This window comes from Haemorhous mexicanus, chromosome 3 (assembly GCF_027477595.1).
Source record: "Haemorhous mexicanus isolate bHaeMex1 chromosome 3, bHaeMex1.pri, whole genome shotgun sequence".
Classification (NCBI taxonomy): domain Eukaryota; kingdom Metazoa; phylum Chordata; class Aves; order Passeriformes; family Fringillidae; genus Haemorhous; species Haemorhous mexicanus.
Genome location: NC_082343.1, coordinates 20,931,141 through 20,947,342, shown reverse-complemented (window position 1 = coordinate 20,947,342; position 16,202 = coordinate 20,931,141). Strand labels below are relative to the sequence as shown.

At 43.1% G+C, this 16,202-nt stretch overlaps 1 protein-coding gene across 1 annotated transcript in view; it reads left to right on the top strand.

Moving 5' to 3' along the window:
• Positions 1-16,202, top strand: part of TGFB2 (transforming growth factor beta 2) — a 60,683-nt gene that overhangs the window by 31,634 nt on the left and 12,847 nt on the right. The window contains exon 2 of the mRNA XM_059841024.1: positions 6,121-6,284. Within this exon, the coding sequence (XP_059697007.1) occupies positions 6,121-6,284 (164 nt within the window). The remainder of the gene's footprint in view (positions 1-6,120; positions 6,285-16,202) is intronic.

The following is a 16,202-nucleotide window of genomic DNA, read 5'->3' as shown; positions in this document are numbered from 1 at the left end:
TACAATGGGCTGCATACCAAATTAACATCCAAAGCAGTCAGTTTCAGCTACAGCATTTAAACACAGCTGAGGTTAAACTTGCAACACTATTTGACCCAGCCCAGGGAAAACAACTACAAACAACAACAGCAAAAAAGTGTTGAATTGTTACAGCCGTAAAATAATAAATCAGCAATTGTAGCTTTTCCAGGCAAGGTTTGTTGCCCACTGTAAGACTCGCATCCAGCTCCAATGTGCTAATAGGGATGAAGTGACTGAAATTAAGTGAGCATGTAATAAGATGCCCTTCTCTTTGCATCTTTATGGTGACCCACAAAGCCAGGACTTAAACCTGTTTTGTGCAAGAATTCTATGCAGCAGCTTTGCTACACCACTAACAATTACTTGAGTTTATTTTGCTTCTTGTCTTTGTGAGAACTTGAAACCTAAACTTAAACTTAATCCTGTGATTCTTCAGGGGATAATTACAATGTCTCAGAATCCTTACTATGCCAGTTGCATTTTGACCCAAAGACAACTGCAGGATGCTTTTCACCATGACGGAATTTAAAGTACAAAAGACAGTTGTGTAAAAGTGTTGTCAGAGTCCATCGAACTCCAGAGCAGTAGGAGTACCTTAAGGGAATGAGTTATTCGGGTAACTGGAAACCTGGCTACCAGATCTGCTTGCTGTTGAAGTCATTGCTGTGGCTCGTCATCTTTTAATTCAGGCTTGGTGAAGCAATGAGGAAGTAGCAGAAGAACCAGAAGGCTCTTGACAGATTTTAAGTAAGGAGCACATCATTTCATAAATGTGTCCTCCAAAAATTCCCTCTTTGCCTCATTGTGCCTGTTTTTCAACCTGGTATGTTCTGGGTTGTTTACTTTTGATATATTGTCATACATCTTAAATGTGTTTCAGAAGAGGAATAGCAAGTGGTTCAGCTGTGAAAAACGTGTCACAAATTCTGGTCATTAGGTAGTTACTCTTTCTCAACCTACTGTGTTCCCAGTGGGTTTTTTCTTGACTTCAGTGCACAGTCCCTCCTCAGTAGCAAATGGTTGATGACAGATAAAGGCAATACCTCAGAGACAACTTGGTAGATAAAAACTGGAATATTGGAGTAAGTCTCTTGCACTACTTTTGTACTGTCTAACTTCCAGGCTCTTGCAGCAAGTGATGGCTGAGGAAAAATGGGACAAGTGTTCCATCCAAGAGCGCTGATCAGCTAATGGATGTGCTTATAGCTTAATGTCATAGTAGGACAGAGGCTCAGAGCTAATGGGAAAGTGATGTATGACTGATTTACCCTTGAGGGCCAGTCCCAATTCCTGGATATGATCTGTGGCTTCCATTATTTGGTCCCCTTTGGTTGCAGAGAGGCAGTTTCCAGCAGGATTTTGCAGTCACATCAGGGTCAGTACGGGTGAGCGGAGTGATTATTATGGGTTTGGGAGCCCAGATACATTAAACAAGCTTCTGATTTCTTGGAGAGATTTTCCCTGGAAAAGAGGAGAGGATTTGTGACTGAAGTGTGCCTGACAGGAAGGATGGGATCCTGCTGGAAAGATGTGCTGTCACAGCTGACAAGATGTTCACCCTTCCAGCGCATGCTGCTTCACTTACCGTGTCTGCATGTCTTTGGAGGCAGCCTGACCCAGCTCCTGGCAGGGACCCCAAAGCTGAGCAGGGAGAGAAATTCACACAGAGGGAGAAACGATGTCACGTTATGCTGCTTGTTAGAAAAAAAACCCATTGAATTTGCTATCAGTGAGCTGAAATCTAAACAGCCTAAATGGTTCTAATAGTTAGAGAGGTTAGGGAAGCTTGCCAGAGCATGGAAAGCATAACAACTGCATTTAATAACAATCAAGCTACTCTTATAAATATTTGCATGTGCTGCTTCAAAGCCTACTACACGGTCATTCATGTACTGCAGTTAGAAAGATGAGGAGGGGGAGAAAAAGGAGAGCGAGAAGAAAAGGGCACTCCGTGTTTTGTAGCTGCCATAATAAAGAATGGGCAAAGCACCAGAAAGAAAATAAAAAGGAAAAGAAACCCTCCAAAGTTTAATAAACACAAAAGGGAATAAAAATAAATCTTTGGAGCATTTATTACAAGCCCTTGATGGAAGGATTAGATTGAAGCTCTCAGCCTTTCCAGTGTGGGTGTATGTGTGAAGGCGGCCTGTCTGGCCTCTTCCAAGGAGAAAAGAAAAGTTGTTTACATTTCCTAACTTGGGCTGTGCATGTAATTGATTTCTTTTTGTTTCAATAGCAGAAATGAAAATTCAGAGAGGAAAAAAAAGCCTCATTTGGATACAATTGAATTTAGGTCTTTTTCCTCGCCAGAACGAAAGCTCAGCTCTCAGAAGAGCTGTGTCAAACAGAGTGTTTTGTTTCTCCTGAAATGTCAGTACATGCAGTACTTGTGAGGAAAGCTGTGGAAATGCAGGGCTCAGTTCATCAAAGGCAACTGCGCAAGGCAGAAGTGCCATCCTTTTATGCAGGTTATTCCTGGTTTGGGGAATGTCTTCAGTGTGAAACAAACTTCCTATCCCGGCTTTCAGTTTCAGGGTGCTTGACTGCACCTTGCACTCCTCTGGGAGCCTGTGTGCTGTGTTGGAGGGTTGGTCAGAGAATGTGTCCAGTCTCTCCCATTGACAGTGTTCCAGCCTGGAGCAGCACTGCAGACTGTGTTGGGATGGGTCTCCTGCACCCCTCCCATCGGTGTTTTTCTGCTTTGTCAGAGCAGGGCTGCTTTTTGTCCAGGCTGCTGGCACAGAAGCCTGGAGGATGCTGGATATTGAACAAAGTCTGTAAGAGGCACAGAAGCCACGGTGTCCTTATGCACTTGATCACTCACATACCAGAGTACATTTTAACCTGGCAGTTCGGACTGTCCTGTGTAAAGCAGCTGATGAAGTTTCAGCTTGTTCAAGACAGAAAAAAAAAAAAAAAAAAAAAAAAGAAAAAGTGTGATGCTCGGTGTTTAGCAGCCTAAAGGGAGGAGGATGATGGATACTGCCTTCAGCTTCTCCAGCTGTGTTGTTTAACTCATCTCAACTGTGGTGATTGTGATTATGATTATTACAGCTGGAAGTCTTCAGGTTTTTTTGAGGGTTGATTTAATGACTAATTTAAAAATGATAAAAACGGAACCTTTCATTGTGTTTACTGTTCTCTCTCCTACCACAACAAAAGACATCTATGTTTTGCTAGCTACAGGAAAAGTGTTGATTTAATTCCACTCATTAATAGAATACTTCAGGAGTCTAGTCTGCAGCAAGGTAACTGTGACTGCAGACTAGCTTGGTCAGTCGCCCTGTTGTCTGCTGGAGTCACGGGGCCAAAACCAGAGGGGAGTGCAGAGATATCCAACTGGATCTGAATTGATAAAACTGTCAGGTTAAGGTGGAGTCACAAAGAGAGATAAATTGCAGCATCTGAGATCACTTAAAAGCCAGTCCAAAAGCCTGTAGACTCCATGGGGTTCTTAGCATCCCTTTAAAGAGAGTTGCAAGTCTCATTTCTCAGTCTTCATGTTGATTAATTTTCACATAAACCCCAATTGTGCAGGCAGCCATACCTTCTTTGTTTCATCTGTCCGTGAATAATGCCTTTTCCTCAGTTGACTTCCTGTGGATACTGTCATGAATGATAAAGAAATCAAATTTATTGTGTGAGGTTTCTTATATAAAGATGTAAAACTATCTTACAAGAGAGATGAAACTTCTGTAAGACAAGAATTCCTGCTAACTCACAGAGGGTGTCGCATGCCTGCCTTCCATTGGAAGGTAAATAGTTGTTTGCAGCGTTTACAAATGCACATATGCCAACACAAAAACAGGCACACTGACAGAGTATTCATTTTCTGTCTTCCTTATAAAAGAAGGAGAGAAAAAATATAAATGCAGGAATGGCTCAGGAATATCTATTCAGATACATATTCAGAGATTTGCAATATACAGTATCTAAAACAAAGAAACTGGAAAGAAGGCCTACAAACATAGCACAAGAAGGTTCTAGGAATAAGAGGCTAAATATAAACCAAGCTGACAGTTAAATAGGACTTTTCAATCTAAAATAAAGTCAAGATGGACAGGGTTTGTCTGTGCCAGGGCAAGTGAATGGCTGCTAGTTTGGCTTGTCCACAGTGAATGAAATGGCAGGTTGAGGGCTCAAACAAATGACAGGGAAGGACAACTTACAACTCATCCTGGAAGCATCAATCTTGTATATACATATTATTATGCCAAATTATATTCCTAGTAGGATTAGGTTTGGCTGAAAAGCAAGTAGTAGTCTTGGAGTTTCCTAGAGCAGGAAAAATAAACGGAAGATATCATCTCTCTCTTCAAGGAGGATGTAATCTCCGAACCAAGTAGCTTTTATAAGAATTTGCAAAATATATCAAGGTCATAGTGGCATACGGTTAAGTGTTTCTCAGAATCCCTTCCTTTGGTATTTTGAGAGACTCTGGCACTGATGTGTTGCTGATGGGAGAGAGGAGCAGCTTTGGTGTAGGAGTAATCTGCATCTGTTTGCTTTTGAGTTCTCACTGTGAGATTGTGGCAATTTCCTGTCAATGAGCATGGAGCATGGTAGGCAAGAATAGTGATTATGATGCCTGGGGGTTTATTTTCGAGCACTGCAGATGTGAAAATCTGAGACCCTTTTTTTTTTTTTTTTTTTTTTTTTTTTTTTTTTTTTTTTTTTTTTTAGTTAAATGGAATTATAAGGAAGTTTGGAGTTTCCTCTTCATAGTTGTACCTGTTTGATCATACTGAGGGTCTGCTTTGAGAAGTACTCTTTCAGAGGATTTTTTTGAAGTGCTTTGGGAACTTGTCATCTCTCACTTCTAATGCATCTACAGTTGAGGCTGAGATTATTTCTTTATCATCAAAGATTTTCTCGTAGCTACATTTATTAAATAGTCAGTTTGAACTTCCTCAAAGAGCTACAACAGGTGGGTTATTAAATGTGTAACTGTGAGAACACCTGTGCTTCCTCAGCTGAAAATGCCTCCCCAGCCCCCAAATACAATTTTCCTTTTTCTTTGTTTTTCTAATTTATCCACTTCAGTTTTCACACTGTGAAAAAAGAAGAAACTGTTCCCTTCATTTGAACTGAGATTTTTATCAGGCCTTAAAGTAATTCCATCTCTTCTCTGGGGAGTGTGAGTTTGTCTCCTTCCACTCTCTTCCCCTCTCTCTTCTCCAATGAGTTTGGCTGTCAGGCAGGAGTGCTGCAGGTAAACCTCTCCTGGTGCTGCTGCTCTGGACAGTATGAAAGGGCTTCAGATGATGACTTGAACCCCTTAGGGTTACCTGGTTTGTGCAAAACTGCCTTGCTGCTTACCCTTAGTCAGGGTTTACCACCGGTAAGGAGAAACACTGTTTTGAAACCTAAATGGAGTCTGACACTGCTGCTGAAGACTTGGGCCCATCTTTAGGGGTTTTCTTTCCGCTTTTACCAAATTTATAGTAAGGAGTGTTATGTTTATGGCTTTTACTGCTTCCAAGGGGTAAAAACTCATGTAATCCTCTTCAGAGTGTCAACTGTCTGCTTGCCTTTTCCCCTTGTTTTTCCTTCCTCTTTTCTCCCAGCCCTCATCACTATAATTAGAATGGCTATTTTGTTCCAAAAATATCCTTTAATAACTAGGTATAGAATAAAATCTGAAGCTGGCTAATTCATACTCCATATTCTGAGGGGAAGTGGGTTTCAGAAAACATATAGATCAGATGAGCTGCTGTTATTTGTTGTCTTAGCAGATCCCTGTGAACTCTCTGTAAGCCTGAAGGCATTTACCATGTACCAACCGCTATGTTTTTTCTTTGGCTTATAAGTATTCAGGATTTTCCACCAGTGGGTTGAAAGAGGGGAGGTTTAAATGCATGACCTGAAGTGGAGTTGAAAGTAGTTGTTAATCTCTGTTAATATGGCAGTCTTATAAAAAACATGTGGGGTAGATTTTCTTAATTTTTATTAAATTGTTAATAGTACTGAATTGACCATTGGAAACTGAACCACACTTCAGGTATTTCCCTGTCTGAGGCTGTCTTGTATTAAAATGTTTGAAGGAGCAGTATATTTGATCACCAAGAAAAGGAATAAAATCCCACTGCTTTCTTGCAGATGCCATCCCGCCGAGCTATTACAGCCTTTACTTCCGAATCGTCCGGTTCGACGTGTCGGCGATGGAGAAGAACGCCTCCAACCTGGTGAAGGCTGAGTTCAGGGTCTTCCGCCTGCAGAACACCAAGGCTCGCGTCTCGGAGCAGCGGATAGAGCTCTACCAGGTATGGAGGCACCTCCCGCGCCTCAGCTCCCAGCCTTGCTGCTGCCAGCCCATCCAGCAGCCAGAGCTAACCTGGGGACAAGCAGTCGGGTTCCTTCTCTGCAAAGCAGCCTCTTACTTCAGAGCCTTCCCTAGAAAGGACTTCACTTGGAATCATGCAAAGCTGAAATGTGCAAACTTTTTCTAGCAGTTAAGCCTCAGGACACCAGAGTTTTAGGCCAGCAGTGTGCCCAGGTGACCCAGAGGGCCAATGACATCTTGGCTTTTATCAGCAATAGTGTGGCCAGCAGGACCAGGACGGTGATTTTCTCTCTCTGTTCAGCCCTGGTGAGCTCACATCTCAAATCCTGTGTCCAGTTTTTGGCCCCTCACTGCAGGAAAGACATTGAGGTGCTGGAACATGTCCAGAGAAGGGCAACAAAGCTGGGCAAGGGTTTAGAGAGGGAGTCTTATGAGGAGTGGCTGGGGGATCTGGGGGTGTTTAGCCTGGAGAAAAGGAGGCTCGAGGGTGACCTTATCACTCACTCTACAACTCCCTGGAAGGAGGGAGGGTGTAGCCAGGTGGAGATTGGCTTCTGCTGTGCAACAGGACAAGAGGAAATAGTCTTGAGCTGCAGCATGCTCCCATTTGGGTTGGACATCAGGAAGAATTCCTTCACTGAAAGGGTGGTCAGGTATTGGAACAGGCTGCCCAGGGAGGTGGTGGAGTCACCATCCCTGGAAGAGTTCAAGAAATGACTGGACATGGCTCTTAGTGCCATGGTCCAGTTGACATGGTGGTGTTTGGTCAAAGGTTGGACTCCATGATCTTGGAGGTCTCTTCCAACCTTAGTGATTCTGTGTTTCACAGCATATTAAAAAAAGTGGGAGAACAAGACATCAAAAAAGTTATTCCCAGGATCTCTGTCTCCCAACACCTGACCTGAACTGTAGTTTTACATAGAGGTCAAATTCCTCTCTCTGGCCCATGTTCAGGAGAAGACTTCCATGTAGAAATGGAATTAAAACTGAATTGCAGAGCTAAGGAGTTTCAAACCTGGCTTCTGTATAGTAGTCTGGGGTTTGAGGCAAGGAGTGGACACTTCAGGGATTGTGGAATGAGTAAGAAAATGCCCCATGACTCACTCCTGAGTGTTGACAAGATTTATGTCATTTAATCTTTAAGGACTTTGGAGGCTTTAACCTCATTTAAGACAGAGTCTGTGCATTTGTGCAAATACTGTCTAGAGCATATTTCATCGAAAGCATAGTTCTCTTCACTGAGAAGCACAGCAACTAAAAGGGGCCCAGCTCCCAGAAGTTTTATACTGCATAAAACTTGCAGTTGTTCCAGCAACCTGTGACATGTTCTGCTGAAAACCCTGATGGATAGAATTCCACCTTGTAAAAGTTGTGGAGACCTTCTTTAGCTCTGTTCTTGCTGCCTGCATTAGCTGTGCTTGGGCACTGCAGCACTATGGGGTCTGGGTTGGATCCAGTGGGTGCAAATTGGAGTCTTCTCCCTCACTTCGAATGTTCAGCTTTTCCTGCATGATCTGGTCAAGTGGAAGCCAAACTTGAAGCAGAGAGAGGGGACACTTTGGCTTCACAGGCTTGCTGAAGTGATAGTAAAAGCCAGTCATGGAGGCTGACAGCAGGAAAAGTACTTTGTTCTGTTTAGATGTTGTTTAAATGTAGGAAAAATCTTAATTCCCGTTTGAATGTGGTTCAGGTCCACAGCTGGTCACTGGCGGCTGTGACCTGACTGCCATCCTTTCCAAGAACAGGATGGCAGAAAAGTTGGGCAGATAATGTGTTATTTGTTAAAAGAGAAAGCTAAGAACCTCTATTGAGAATCACTGGTGGTGCCTGTATAGAACAGCCATCCCAGAGAAATACTCTATGAGTCCCAGTGAAGCTGCCACAGCAGCCTGCTGAAACAATTGTATATTCTGGCTTGACCTCACTGCTCAGACACCCTAAAAGGAGTTGATAGCATCTCTGGGCTTTCTGTTGTTCTGCTTTTGAGAGCTGTTAGTCAGCCACCTGAAAAGAATACAGCTGTGGTTGCCTGAGCTCAGTTCATTGCCTTTCTGTGTTTGAGGAACGTGGGACACAAAGAGTTCAGCAGAGGTATGGAAGAAAGGGCCTTTGCTTGGCTGGGATTTTGCCTTGTGATGAGAAACATCTGGGGCTCACTTGAAAGAGCCTGACTCCAGCAAGCCTGTGCCCATGGAGATGACTGATACCTGCATCCAGGGCAGGTACTTGGGTCCCTTCATAAATATATGGCTGGTGAGTAAGGCAGTTTCTTTTTTAGGCTGGGTGGAGCAAACTAAGTGAAGTGTTAGGTGAGTAATGAGTGCAGGTTATTGTAGGATTAGATCTTTTCTCCACCAAGTAACAGGCAAGCCAAAGGCAGCATGCCATGTGTGTTTGTGCCAGGCATATTTTAGGCTTGTTACTTTGTTCCTTTGCTTGCAGAGAGGCAAGCTGTCTCTGGATCATTTCCCTTTGGTCATGTTTGTTTCTTTCAGTCTTGTATGCAGCTCCCCTAAAACCTTCTAAGGGGTTATTACAGCTCTGTGGTGGACAGCCTGAACTGCATGGGTTCCTTGGCAGGAGCTCTTCTGCCAGGAGCATCAGAGTCCCTAAATATTGCTGTAACTGATCTCCATCACAGCACATGAGGTTAGGATGCAGTGTTTAGCAGGAAAAGCAGAACAGGGAGAAATCAGAGACAAGGGACCTAAGATGCTTTTGGGTCCCTTCCAATTTGAGATATTCTGTGATTCTGTGATGTATTGCAAAACAGCGCTATAGAAAGCATTCTAAAAGTCACTGTATGAATTCTAGAGATTAGAAAGAAGAAAATATTTGCAGATGAAATTACGGATAGGAGGCATTGGTGCCCCACTGGTGCTGGAGAAGCTTCAGGGCTGTGTATTAATGTATTGAGAATGCAGATAGAGTTGTCTAGTGGTGAACATAGTACAAGTATGGGAGGTAAAAGAGGAGAGTCAGGAAGATCCTCATTTCTGTGGAAGTGGGAGAGGCAGCTATCTTCTGTAAGGGCTGAAGACTTAGTAAGATCTCTGACTCCAGCATGCAAAGTCTTGGAGAGAGAGCCTTGCAGGGGAGATTGCCGGTGGAGTTGGCATGAGCAGCTGCCGCTCCTCCTCTGTGCATGAGCTTTGCTTCCTGTCTTGTGACATACATGCTGGGCTTGCCAGGGCTGTTGTGCCCAGAAGGAACAGTGTGGTTTTTCATCTTGCATAAGCAACATTTAATTATTAGGGTTTTTTTTTCTCCTCCAACCAAGTTTCAGGTTGCCTAGTGTTTTGCTTTGTTGTGGAGCTCTTCTTGATGAGGGTTTTTGAAATTCCTCTCATACCTGCAGTTTCAAGGAATGGTTGTTCCTTTGTCCCCTTGTCTTTCTCAGGAGGAGAAGGGCAGAAGGCAGAAGCCTTCTGGGGAGAATCAGAGCTCTCTTGTGGTTCACTGAAATAGTCCCTGAACATGTGCACATCTTCTAATTGCCTTCCAAGAGCTTTCTGATTTAGTCCAGTGGCAGTTTAGTAGTAGCATATATTCCACTGATGCAAAAGGGACAATGTTATTCTAAAGGGCTGTTTTAGGAACAGCTAGAGACAGATGTGCGGGGTAAATTGAAAAAATAAGCAAGCAGAATATAAATATTTTGTTTTTCTGCCTGATTCTTTCTTTGTGTGGTCCTCTGACCTTACAGATCTACCCCTTAAAATGAAAGAAGAAATGCAAAACTGCACCTTTTCAGCTAAGCTTCCCTCAGGCTGTACTTGGCTCCCTTTTCCAAACCACATCAGAAAGGGACTTTGTGTTTTCTTACAGCCCTTGTTTGCACTGACTCCGGGAAGGCAGTCTGGGGCTGCTTGGCATGGTGAACCAGGGCTGTGGCCCCGTGTTCCAGGCCCCTGGTGCTGCAGCAGCAGCAGGACCCTGTTCCTGCCTCAGAACCCGAGTTGGAGCAGAGAGCACCCCATCATATTTGTGCTGGGAGTGAGTGGTTATGAATCTTCTTGTCAGGTATTCTGCCATCCGGATTTCTCCAGGCAGTGAATCCTAGAGATTAATTCTCATGGAGGTGCCCTGCATGCATCCACAAAGCCAATGGGCATGTAGTAATCCCTGTGTGCAGAAAATGTCTGTTTTCACCCAGAATACTTTGCTTGGTATTTAAGGATTAGTCAGTCACATCTGTGTGTTCCTGCACAGATGGGAAGTACAGTGCACATACTAAGAAGTCTTAGGATGGAAAATAATAAAACTCACAGAAGTAGGAATTAAGTTACTTTTAAAAGGCTGGTATGAAAACTTCTGTGTCTTCTTGGCTCTGGTTAAGTGAATCCGCAGAGAATTAAATTCTTTAAAGGCACTACCTTTTCTGTTGCTTCTTCTGCCCAAAAGAGAGGCTTAATCTGATGGTTATACTGCTGGTCATCAGCAGAGCACGTTGGAGAGTGGGAAGCCGGAGGGAAGGAAGGAAGCGGCGTGACCTCGGACAAGGCGCGCTTCTCCCGTCCTTCCACCGCGCCACGCCCACTCAGTGCGCTTCCCAGTGTGCACCAAGACTTCAGAAAATATTAAGGGGATAAAGTGCTTTTGGGGAAGGGAGGAGGAATAATATTAAATAAACAAGTTTTAGCATCCTCCAGTGGCCCTCGCTATGTTTTTAAAGATTTATGCCAAATGCAGGCTTTATTGGAATTTGATCAGATAAAGCTCAGTTGTTATGGGAATGTCTTTGTTCATCGGTTTTCTTGCCTGCTTTGAAGACTTCATCACATCTTTCTTTTATTAAGGTGCTTCTGTATTTATGAATAAAGTCCCTGCACCCTTCAAAAAAAGCCTTGTATTTTATGAATATGCATTCCAAAAAACAAATAGGCACCACTGCAAAGCAGACCTAGTGGAAACCCTTACAGGGTAAAAAGACGTCCTTCAGAGAGTGCTGTGGTATTGGGTTTAAGGTATTTTTATAATGTAAGGACAAACAATAACAAGTAGTAATTACTTCCTGTGGAAGCGGTGCCATGTTTTGTTAACACATCATAAAGCATAACAAAAAGTGCAGCTGAAGCTCTCTGTTTTATTGTCATCATTGTCTGAGGCTGCTGTGGATGGGATTACCTGAGAGGCTGTGGATGGGAGGGATGTATCAGAGCAAGGGTTGAGGCAAATGAACAGTGCCAGGTTAAAGCTGTGGAGACACATCAGATTGCAGTGAAGAATCTGAAGCAAACCAGATCAGACCTTTGGTCTTTCCATTTTGGGGAGAACCCAGTCCATGTCAAGAGCTTGCTCAGGGTCTAGGAAGAGGTGGCTGTCCTCTAGGCAGTGGTAGCCCCAACTTCCTCCGGGGCCTCTCTTCCTGCTTGGAGGTATGAGGAGGAAGATGCTGTGGAGCATACTACCCCATTATGAGTCAGATTTAAATTTAAACCACAGTTGGTTGTTCAAACACTTTCAATTCAGACAGTGTTTTGTCTTGTTTTTCAGTTGGGGAATACATTTAGAATGAGCTACTATAGACTTAGGCCAAATCTCCACGGTGCAAATCTGAGGCAATTTACACTGACTGCAGCAGAGATCCTTCAGGCTGATCTCTGTATAATCAGGAGCAGAGGGGCCTTGCTCTCTTTTCTTGCCAAAAAGTGCCGTCTCTAATGCCACAGAAGAAAATACCATGAAGCAGGATGTCTGTATTACAGATATCACCTGGGGCACTTGGTGATAATGGACTGTCATCGCTGTGACCCACATCTAAGGTAGCGCATTTGGATCTCACCAGATATGTATTGCTATCCTGAAACCAGACTCCTGCATTCTGAAGGGGCATGAGGTTACATTGAATGGCAACTGTACGGTGTTCTTTGAAGTGCCAAACCCAGTATAAGGCAGGGATGTAATAACTTTCTACTCTACCAAACTCCTTCACTTTCCCCCAGCAACAGCTTAGGACCAGAGTTCATTTGCAGTATATTTCAGTTGAACTGCTGTTTTCTTCTTTTTCCAGAATCTCCTTTTTCTGGTTCCCAATACTGTATGCCCTACAAAAAGATGTCAGTACATTGGAGACCATATCTAGAGTACCTTTGGCAAATACTCTGTGAGCATGAGGGCAAGTATTTATGGCTCCATCATCTTCACTGTAATTTGGGAGTGTATCTCGGATGCACCCACCTCTTGTCAGGAACAGAGCAGTTACTGAAGACAACTTGAAGGAATATGTAATATTTCCATCAGCTCCTGGCAAGGGCTGTGTGTACTTCCCAGCTGGACACTGCCATGTGTAGAAATGTGGGCCACAGATGGCTGTACTGCTGCCTGTGCATTATTGGAGGTGTGGGAATGCTGGCCATGGGTCTGAAAACAGCAGCTAGCTTTGGGTAGCTGTTCTTTGGGCTAGGGTTTGTTGGGGTAGCCAAGCCTACATTACACTGGGACACGAGCAAGTTTGAACCAAGCAGCTCAGCGTGGTAGTCACTGGGCTAAGGAATGAGGAACATCAGGTTGGCTTGAAGGCCATGTGCTAGAGGGTCTCTAGGAGGGGGAGAGGTGGTGTTCCTGTTCTGGAGAGGTTTCGGAAACAATGTGAAGCTTTGTTGGAGAGAAGCCTACGTGAAGAAGAATAGGTGATAGGAGAAAATGGAGGAGGATGGGAGTGGTTTGTGTGGAAACCTGTAGGTGGTGGGAAAACTAGAAGAACTGTGAATTGTAGGCAACAGGGCAGGCAAGAGGAAGGGAAGAAAGTGGAGGGACTTGTGGAAGAAGACAACATCTTGGAGTAAGTACTGTGTCCAAATACTCATTTAGCAAAAAAAGCTGCATGCCAAAATGTTGTAGTAAAATGCACGTGAAGATGAGATATGACTGTCAGGGACAGGACCAAGGAAGAGAAAAGGCCTTAGGAGACCTGTGCATAAAGGGGAGATGAACACAGGAGTACCCTGCAGGATCTGGGAGATTTGGCTAGAAGACAGGAGATCCCACTCTGTTTCTGTTGACTTTGGCTCCTCTTTGTTGATACTTTAATAAAACATAATGTGCCTTTGGCAAGTTAAAGCTAAAGGCTAGATAAGTTTGTGGTATTTTTTTGTTTTGCTTCATTTTATATAAAATTTTTCTTTGGAGCTATCTTAAAATCTCCCAAATGGCAGGAAATTGCCCTCAATATTTCAGAATCTTCCAGGAGAAGGACCCCAGACCCTCTGTTCTTGTTTATTGCTTAAACAATGCAGAGTCTTCCTGCCTGCTTAAACATAAATCAGGCTGGACAGCCTCAGGGCTCTGTCCCCAGCTTACACTGCATATGTATCTTCAGTATCAGGAGGAAGGGCCTGCTTGGGGAACAAATGGAGAGGAAATCCCTTCCCAGGATCCATTCTGTTCCCAGAGCTCATCCTCTAACCACAGGTTGATGCAACAAGTCAGTCACAGTGATTCCATGACACACTTGACTTGCCCTCCCTTTCTGACCTGCTTAAGTGCTCATCTCTTTGCCTGCCTCACACTTCACCTTCTTTTACCTTTAAGTGAACATCAGCCAGCACTTTAAGAGAATCCTTCTGCAGCTGTAGCCCATCCAGATATAAAAGCAGTTGGGTTATGTGTGCAGTATGTTCTTTTTATTTGCAAGTTTGCATGAAGAACGTGTCTGGCAAGTTCTGAGCAGATGGATCAGAGACCTATGGGTTTTTTACAAACTTTGGCAAGTACTCCATACCTTTCTTTGTATTTTGGCAGGAACTCTGCATCTCATATAGTAGTCTCTAAAGATTCTGCCCTCAGTTTGAGCCTGATTCGGAGACCATTGCAGGTAATGGAAAGACTTCATTGATAAGCAGGGGGACTGTAAAGCCCTTTTAACTCCATAGCACTGAAGGCTGAGTCTGAACTACTCCTTTGCAGGAGTGGCTACAAGAAGAGCTTGAAAACTCACACCGACATTTTTAAAAAAAGCTGGTCTCTTGCACTTAGAAGCAGCTAAGATTTTGATAGTCAGTAAATTCCCAATTATCTGGCAAAGGGTACTATATGGAAGCTTTGCACTTTACACCATAAGTTTTCACATATAATGAGTAATAAACTGGAGAGGTTTGCAGCAAAATGAAGGATTTTCTTTTCCTTATGTCCAAAATAGGGTCAAAGGCCTCAGATTTGACCAGGGAATGAGAAAAGATTGATAATTAGCATGGCCATTTTATAACTGTAAGTTTCAGAAAGAGCTGGCTGAAGTCCCTGAGAGCTGTCCGAGAAGACCTTTGAAATTTGGAACCAGGCAGTAAGTGAATCTTTCAGTAGGGTGAGTCGTATGTAAGAACTTGGAAACTCCCAGCAGCTGTGTATGCAGACCTTGGGAATCTGGTCATTCCAGTGTAGTCAGGCTGGAGTCCCCTGCAGTTTCTTCTAGTTCAGGAAAGGTCATCCTAAATGGCAGTTTTCAGCCATGGTGTGCCTAGCTGAACCTATCTTTGCTCTCATGTTAACCAGCATAAGCACCTCATTTACCACTGGGTCTCATTGTTTGGGCTTATTTACTTTAGGCTTACAAGCACATGTCAGGTTATTTCCATTATTTTTAAAAGGGCTGTGAAGTTCCAATGGAAATCATGGATAATGACTGATAAGTCAGAGAAAGAGTAGTGAGCCTGCCAAGATGTTGTAATACAAGAACATCACAGGAGTCTGAAAAGACAGAGAAGGGAAGGGAAGGAAGGAAGTTATCAGGGGGCCAACAGCATCTGGAGGGAAGAGATCAGACAGTCCAGAATGAATGGAGAGGAAAGAGAGATTAATAGCAGGTTTGCACAAGATAATGCCATATTTACTTCTGTTCAGTGACTGCAGAACCCACACTGGTTGATAGCAGTGACCATTTCAAGTTCTAAGGCAATGCAGGAAATAGGATAGATATTTTTAAGTGGCCATATGATCTTATTGCTATGTTTGGAAAGTTCATCAACTTGTTTTAAGAAACTGTAAGTCACCAAAAATATTTCCAAAGAGTTGGTGACCATAATTCCCAAACCCAACTATAAATTCTCTTGGTTTTCTTGGCTGCAGCAGATGTATGTCATTGATGCATCAGCCTGTGTATCATCGCTGCTGAACCGCATTCAGTTTTTTGTTTGTTTGCTTGCTGAGGAGGTGGTGAATTTATTAGCCAAAACTATTCCACTGTAAATTACACTTAATTGTAATTTTCCCATTCTTCTGAGTCTGATTGTGGTGACAGTAGAAGACTAGAAGTAGTTATTGGCCAGAATACCAAATCTGAAATGAACTAAACAAGTTGCTGCTCTGGGGCTCTAGTTATTTGAAAGAACCAGTGTATCTTCATGTCAAATTTTTTCCTTTCAGCTGTGTAATGAGTCACAAAGACAGGCTGTTCTGGCGTCTGCTGTCAGTGGTTATTGTCTAGAATACATACACTAATGTGTTGATTCAGTTATCCCCTTCTTTAGCTGCCTAAATATATGAGCGGGGGAGTAGGCAAAGGAAACTCTGAGCAAAATAATGTTTGTTTTAACAGTTGTGTGCTTGGTAGTTTTTTTGAGTTTGTTTTTGAACCAGTTTAATTACACTGACGCAGAGTGCTGCTGCTCTACTCATGTCAACTTCTGATATGCCCCATTCTTTAAAAAAGTCATGTTTCTGCTAATTTTGCAAGCATTCTGCTTTGTTTGTTATCATGAATTATGTCGTGTTCTCAGTGTACTTTACAGTTTATAAAATACAGACTAAGATAATCCTTGTCCTTACTTTTATATGCAGAACTGTGCAATATTTTCCTGAGGGTATAAATGTGTGTGCCTATAAATAAACAGTTTCATCCTCCAGTATTTGAATGAAGATTTCAGCTACTGGATACTTAAATTTAAAAAAAAATGTATCTGTT